At 36.6% G+C, this 7,528-nt stretch overlaps 3 protein-coding genes across 3 annotated transcripts in view; 2 read left to right on the top strand and 1 right to left on the bottom strand.

Moving 5' to 3' along the window:
• The window catches only part of LOC118598932 (scavenger receptor cysteine-rich type 1 protein M160-like), a 37,928-nt gene extending 36,674 nt beyond the window's left edge, over positions 1 to 1,254 (top strand). The window contains exon 8 of the mRNA XM_036212637.1: positions 1,220 to 1,254. Coding sequence (XP_036068530.1) covers positions 1,220 to 1,254 — 35 coding nt within the window. The remainder of the gene's footprint in view (positions 1 to 1,219) is intronic.
• A 431-nt stretch (positions 1,255 to 1,685) lies between these two features.
• LOC112159755 (snRNA-activating protein complex subunit 1) lies at positions 1,686 to 2,114 on the top strand (the record flags this gene model as incomplete). Its single annotated transcript, XM_024294011.1, is given in 3 exon segments — positions 1,686 to 1,742; positions 1,865 to 1,927; positions 2,022 to 2,114. Coding segments are annotated over 3 exon segments (213 nt in total), but the record flags the coding sequence as incomplete, so codon positions are not given.
• Positions 2,115 to 2,464: 350 nt separating this feature from the next.
• Positions 2,465 to 7,486, bottom strand: LOC112159754 (4-hydroxybenzoate polyprenyltransferase, mitochondrial-like). The gene is made up of 6 exons (XM_024294010.1): positions 7,468 to 7,486; positions 7,346 to 7,366; positions 4,725 to 4,754; positions 4,303 to 4,320; positions 3,806 to 3,838; positions 2,465 to 2,625 (listed from the first exon to the last, which is right to left on the bottom strand). The coding sequence occupies exons 1-6, from the start codon at positions 7,484 to 7,486 to the stop codon at positions 2,465 to 2,467; spliced, it is 282 nt and encodes a 93-aa protein (XP_024149778.1).
• Between the last annotated feature and the right edge of the window lie 42 nt (positions 7,487 to 7,528).

The raw sequence follows: 7,528 nt of genomic DNA, 5'->3' as shown, positions 1-7,528 counted from the left end.
GCCATGTTTTCCTAGAATTACAATTGAAAACAACATACAACAGACATTTAACACAATGCTGCGCAGCATAATAACAGTTATCAGTACAAACTATAATACAAATATACTTTATAAATAAAACTATACGAGGAAATATGATGGTTAAAAAAACACCCATGATTTGAACATTTAAATGACCATATTAATCTGTACTCCAGAGAAGAAAAATCAGTCATGTTGCTCTTCAATCCAATGTTAAAAACATGTTTAGTTATGACATCCAAAGTCTACCAGCCATATTAGATTTATACCAGCTCAACATTTGTCTAATAAAGAAGTTGTATGTTTATCAAAACCGTTATTCCCTTAAGTTTGAACTTTTCTCTGAACCTTTAGATGAACACACTCCTTAAGCATCAACTTTTCATCAAAGCCCTAAGGTTTATTTCTAGTCATTTCTATGTCATTAACATTTTTTTAAGAAATTGACTTTGTTCAAATCACAAATGTTTTTTTCAATCATAAAAGAGTAAAGATTAAAACTAGTTAAGAACAGTAAAATAATTATTTTAAAGGTTTTTTTTTAATGTCATGAATATAAAAACATGCTTAATATGTGAAACATTTTTGCATAATTGTGTGTAATGTTACTGATCAGTGTTGTTGTGAGTCACAATGAAATGGAGCACTGAATCAGTGTGTGTTTGTGTTGCTGGGGTCAAATACTAGAAATTCCCAGCACACCTGAATGCAGCAATAGCGAGTTCTTAATGCAAGTGCATACGTGTTGAAATTTCACGCAGCCCCTGAACGCACCTCGTGCCGCGGTGAATGTGACAATTAAATCCATTAAATCAGCGCAGTAAAGTCAGGATTAAATGTTTTGAATCAACTCCAAAATGGATGTTTGTGGTGACCAACAGTGGGGGAGAAGCAGACTCCATCATGTTGTGTTTGAGCCTCAGAGATGAAGAACAGAGACTCACCTGTCAAAGTCAAAGAGCTTTTCTGACCACCAAATAGAGTTTAACCAACGTTTGGCGGTTGTTAATTTAGAGGTCCGCCTATATTGAAACATGGGTTATAGAATGTCATGTTATGACTGACTTAAAAATAAAACATTCTACAAAGTAGACCCCGCCCTCCTTCCTCATCCATCCTCTTCGTTTAGGAGAGACCCGCAGCTGAACTGTCCCTCCGCCCCTCCCTCTCTCTAAACACCTGTCCGTTTCCTGCTCAGCGGACAAGGGCGCCTGCACCAACAGAGGGCGCTAATTCACTGATTTCAGGCCGTTCAACACATGACAGGTAGTAGACGATCATATCTGCGCAGATTATTTTTTCCTCCCAGCGGTGAGATCCCGCCCCTTTGAATCGGCGCCCCGCCTAAAACCGCCACTGGGTTAAGTACAGGACTGGCATGGAAGAACCCAGCGTTCAATTCCTAGTTGGAGCATTCTTCTTTCATGTCCACTTTTTTGAAAACAAAATGTATTTATGGTTATAAGTTATGTGTTCATATTTCATTACGTAAAGTTTCCTGGCATCATTTCCTATTGANCTTTTGACACTTTTAATGAGTTTTTAAAGATGGAAGTTCTTTAAAATGCAGCTGAACGAAGTGAAAAACTCCCAGACTGAACCTTCTGATCTGAACGGACTGTTTTTGGTACGTGGGATTTTCACCATCAAACTGTTTGTTTCAGCTGAGCGGTGTTGATGAAGAGGAGGACTCCGCTGAAGGAACGTCCTCGCAGATGGAGGTCTGTTATACTTTTTAAAGGCCTGACTTTTCTGAAGTGGTCTTGGAAAGGTCGGCGTGCGGTCTGGTGTTTTCACCTGTCAGCCTCTGTGTCCCGCCTCTCTCACTCCGGTCCGTCCTCAGGCATCCAAAAGAGCTGAACTCCTCGCCTCCATCAAGTTGAAGGCATTTGGAGAAGCAGCCGAGGTACAGAGACGCTTTTACCTCCGTTTGTTTCCATATTTTCTTTACTTTTCTCTTTAAAAAACATTTGTCTCTGTTTTCTGTGTTTGTGTCTCAGATGTGTAAGTCCAGACGTCACCGTCAGGTGGAGGTGGATGTCCCCGTCAGTGAGGCGGAGNCAACCAAAAGGAAGTCAAACGTCAAACACTAAGAAAATATGAGAAAGAAAAACTCTAGAGAACGTTTCAAAATGTTAAAAACTTGTAATGTTTTCAGCTCCTTTATTCTCCTGAACCAGCTGGTTGTTGTTTCTGTTAATAGAGGCTGACATAGATTCCACATTAAGTTAGGCCTAAAACATTCCTCTTTGGACAGGCCTACTGCCAGCTAGTAATCAGAGAATAGCTAATTGATTGCTCCCTGACTTACTGTAACGAAGTTTGGAGAATAATTATAACATATTTATTCACAGAACTCAGCAGAGGGAAGTTGGTTTGATAAACCGGACCCTGACGATCGATTAAAAACTTATTTATTCTCCTAAAACAGCTGATTTTTCAGTCAGTGACCCACCTTTTCAGGTTTTGACTTCTCCAGTTCCTCACTAGTTTTCCCCAACACTGAGGCAAGAGCTGCATCCAGCATCCAGCAGCCGGACGCCTTCTGGAGGGAAACCAGCTGCAGCAGAGGGTCTCTGCGGGGCGGCTCGGGCTCAGAGGCTTCTGAGAATATTAGTAAATAAATGATGGAATGCATCATGTAGGATGGTGCACCATCAGGGTTTGGTTAGATTAAAACAATACTGTCTGTCTGATCAAACTTTAGAATAACTAAGTATTTAAACTGAAAGTGAAGCAAACATCAGTCTTACCTCCATTGTATTTACATCATCTCAGTGTAAAAGCATGATTAAGAAGCAAACTGCCTTTCAGAATGATTATTCTACAATGACAATGATCAGACACCACCACCAGAATTTGGGCGTACAGAGGATTGGCTGGTGATTGAATTAGATAAACTGTCTGATTTGCAGCAAATCCTGATTAAACTTTGAGATGTTCTCTACAGAAACTTGACCAGGCTGATGACCACGGGGAGAAGATGCTGGACTGTTGTGCCTGTTGTTCCTTTACTCACTGCAGAAGCTAAAAATGTTTGTTTGTTTCTACTACTGAAGTACTAAAGCTTCTTTCGTCAGACAAGCAAATGTTTCATTTTCTGACAGAATTGCAGGAGTGCTGAAAATTTNTTTGCAGCAAATCCTGATTAAACTTTGAGATGTTCTCTACAGAAATTTGACCAGGCTGATGACCACGGGGAGAAGACGCTGGACTGTTGTGCCTGTTGTTCCTTCATCTACTCACTGCAGAAGCTAAAAATGTTTGTTTGTTTCTACTACTGAAGTACTAAAGCTTCTTTCGTCAGACAAACAAATGTTTCATTTTCTGACAGAATTGCAGGAGTGTCAATGATTTTGGCCATGACTCCTGCTTTGAATGTTACACAGTAAACTGAAGATGTTCAGGATCAAACCGTCTTCTAGTAAAAAGTTATACTTTATAGATGTATTTTACTTACTTGCATTACTTAACTTAAAAATACATTTCTCCTCATTTTAGATGAAAACATTTTAAAAATATGAATTTCTTGCAATGAATCTGCACCTTAAGTCCTAAGAAATGCATGAGCTGAATATGAACATCATAGGAAAGAAAAAAAAACATAAAAGGTCATTTATCAAATAAAATAAAGTCATGGACTACTCTGTGTTGTGTTTTAACATATTATCCTGTTTAGTCTTAGTGATTTGCGAATTAACTTGGTGCAAAACACAAGATTTTTATTATATAAATGAGATTACCAAAGAAAATAAAAGCTGATAAAAGAAGAAATAAATCTCACTTTTAGCGTTGCATTGTGTCGCCGCAGCCTTACCTGCAAACATTTAAAATGAATGTTAGTCACCTTTAGGTCTTTTCTCATATTGTCTATACTTTTACTGATCATCAGAAAAACACGAAAAGACTGATACATTTTAAACTTGAAAAATATTTATTTGTCTTTTTATCAAATGAAAATGAGTTTATCCTGAATATATCATGACAGTGCATGGCTATGGTTTCTGCACACATTTTAAATGTGAACTGGTGTAAACATGATAAAAGTTAAGACCTTTGTAGTTCTGTTAAGATAAAACTTTTTTTAATAGAAACAGAAATCCCTAAGCGTAGGAACAATAAGTTCAGTTCTCTCTCTCTCTCCATTTATTGTAGTGTTTATTCATCTGCACATTTAGAAGCGCTATGAACCGTCTGAGATCACTGACGGGCATAAAAGCAGGAAAAAATTTAGTTTTTCATACTGTAATATATTTGTGTTATTCTATGAGTTCTACTTACCCGGTGGGTGTGGACAAGCTAAAAACAAGTGTAGGATAGGAAAAAGAAAAACATGAAAAGGTTCATTTTCAGGCAATATAAATTCATTAACTAGCTTCTGTCATGCTGTGATGTATTATCCTGATGTTTAGTCTGGGTGACTCATGATTCAATGAAAATGTATAACTAACTAAGGAAATAGAAGCTAATGTAAGAAAAAATGAATATTCTGATTTTCTGCTAATACCTAAAGAACTTGTTAGTAATCATCTCAGTATTTTCTCATGTTTACAATCACTGGATAACAATAAATATAAATGACGGTATAGATTTTTAACTCAACCCTATTTATTTTCTTGTTTGAAATGAAAATGAGTTTATTGTGAATACATAAATGGCAGTTCATGACAGAATATGGTTTCTGCCCAAAGTTTATTTGTTACCTGGTGTCAAAACTTGAGACCCGTGTGGTTCTGTTAAGACAAAAACAGTATTCTTTTAAAGAAAGAAAAACACTTTTAGTGTATTTAAACTTTTAAATCACATATATTACTGCAAGTTTTGGACATTCTGAGTATCCCAGTTTTATAGATAAAGAGATTGGAGCAGGAGTCAGCAACTTAGGGCACGTGTGCTATGAGACAGAGGCACGCCGGAGTGTGACAGCTATAAACTCTTGATCTGTCCTCAGTTTGTATTTTGGGGATTTAAAAAGAGTGATGATCCCTTCTCACAATGATCTTTGTTACCCCGTGGCGTCACAAGGAAAGGGTTCATTCACGAAGCTCTGTCACTGAGACCCCGCCCACCCATGTAAACACAGCAGCTTTTTTTTCAATAAAACTCTTTAGTTTCACAAATGTTCATTACTGTCCGTGTCAGCCTTCATGATCGGGTGATTTAAATTAATGCGCACTCTAGGAATAAAAAATGTTGCTGTGGTGAAATGAAAGCAGTGTAATAATTCCTGTGTTTTGAAACTGTTGCCGGTGAGATGACAGCTGTGACGATATGAGTGCGTGTCTGTGGATGGAGCATGAGCGCATGAGTAGAAAGAGTGCAGCTACAACACATGAAAAGTGCTTTGAATAAATAAAGATTGATTGAGTTTGTTGAATAATAACCAAACAAAGTCAGATTATACTCAGACTTACTTTATGCTCTGCCGAATATCAAAAGTTTTAACTGATCACTGCATTTACTGGGGGTGAACATAAAGAATGATTCTGTCCAGTTGCAGAAAATGTATATTACTATATTTAGCAAACTTACAAAAAAAGAAAAACGTTTAATCTTACATGCAATAAAAGCACCATCACAGAATGAACTTCCATTCATTTACTCAGTCTGTCTCATAATGTGACTGACTACAAAACATACACTTGTGGGGTTTTTTTTCATGGTTTTGAAATATCGATGGTATTTTGTTCTGATGTATTCAATCATTTTGCTGTTAGTATGACACACCACAAGTACATTACTTTTGGTTTCAAACAAACATAGCAATAATACTATTTCAACTATTTTCTATGTGCAATTTTCTGATGAAAGCATTTTTTGAGGTAATGCCAACATATGTTTAAAAAAGCTATTTGGCCTGCTGTTTGTGAATTAAATAATATTTGGGACAAATATTTAAAAAATGATTTTTTTACATATATATATATTACATTTCACCTTATAGTTGGAAGTGGCTGGATAGCTCAGGTGACTGGGTGTAGGATCTGGGTTTAGTTCCCAGGGTGGCAATAAGCTAAAATCCAGTAAAGGTCCTTAGACTAGATCCTTCATGCTGCTGCATAACTTGATCTCTCTGTGCATTAAAAATACAGAGTCGTGTCAGGAAGGCCATTCAGGGAGAAAATTCTCTCCTTAACCGCTGGTGTGAATCAATGAAAGCTGATTCACTGTCGCGATCCCTGGCTGGACAGGGTTCAGGGTTTGGAACAGTTGTTAAGAATATTTCTAATTGGTACTTCACGTCATAAATGTTGCTGACCCCTGGATTAGGGTTTCATTGACAGTAAAAGGTGAAATAATTTTGAGTTTTTGTGAGAATAAAGTCGTAACCCTTCCGCTCTCCTTGGCTTGTTTACATTAAAAGTGGGGTCATCTGGACCCTACGAGACAGAGCTTTAAACTTTCTTTTATCATTGATTTTCAAGTTTCACTAATGTCCATGGCAGACATAAAATCCTGTCCACCTTTGTCCACATTTGTCATGGAAGGAATCACACATCAATATGTGGTTGGAGTCATCTGGACCCCAAAGAGAGAAGAACATCAGGATGTTGCATCCTTTAGAGTTTGTATGAATTTTCTCTCAAAAATCTTCTAAACCTGTCAGGAAGAATCACTGAGTTGTCAGCATGTGTTATTCTTTGGTTCAGGTTCTGCAAACAGCAGCTGGGTTATAAAAGTGTAGAGAAGAAAAACAGAAAATGTTGGGATGATTTATATGGAAGATGAGGACAGCTAAGTTATCTATGAACTGTAAAGTTTTCTTGATAATAAAGTCATTACATTATCTTGAGAAAATGGGCTGAAAACAAATATTAGCAGAAAGTTCATTTTTTCTCAAATCCACAAGTATCTCTTCACATTTGTCTTTCTTTCCTCCACATGTATAACTTATAACTTTTGTCCAGTTGTGTTATTGACCACATCTGTTACTCGTGTCTCAAATACAGCAAGAACATCACATCCTTGAAAGAAATTATTTCTAACAATTTTGACAAGCTGCCAATCACTTTGTTCATTTCATAAGAGTTGTGTTATGTTTTGTCAGAAGTGTCTTATTTCCCCTTTTTTAGTCCAACCAAAAATAAAAAAATAAAGATATGAAAACCAAAAGATAGCAGTTAAAGAGAATTTCAGAGACACTTCACTTTCTGACTGGACTGCAGGATTGTCAATTTTGTAAATGTACAGCATAAAGTTTTACAAAAAAAAATAAAATCTGTTTTATTAAGCAGCAATCCCCTGATCAATTGTAATGCATCACTTCTATGTGTAGTCGTTTTAGATAAAAAAAATCTTTTTTATTTAAAAATGTTTTACTTACCGTTATCAAAATCAATTTCATCTGAAAACAAGAGTCATGGGATTAAAAGACGTATAGAAACTAAGAAACTGAGAAAATGAGCAGTGACAAATATTAACTGACACACATGGTTGAACACTTACCTGCATGAAAGGCATTCATGGAACCTATGAAAAAAATAGAACAGGAAGTTAATTTTTCTAT

The sequence above is a fragment of the Oryzias melastigma genome, linkage group LG7 (assembly GCF_002922805.2).
Source record: "Oryzias melastigma strain HK-1 linkage group LG7, ASM292280v2, whole genome shotgun sequence".
Classification (NCBI taxonomy): domain Eukaryota; kingdom Metazoa; phylum Chordata; class Actinopteri; order Beloniformes; family Adrianichthyidae; genus Oryzias; species Oryzias melastigma.
Note: the sequence above shows the minus strand (reverse complement) of the source record. Positions and strands in the feature narration are given on the sequence as shown.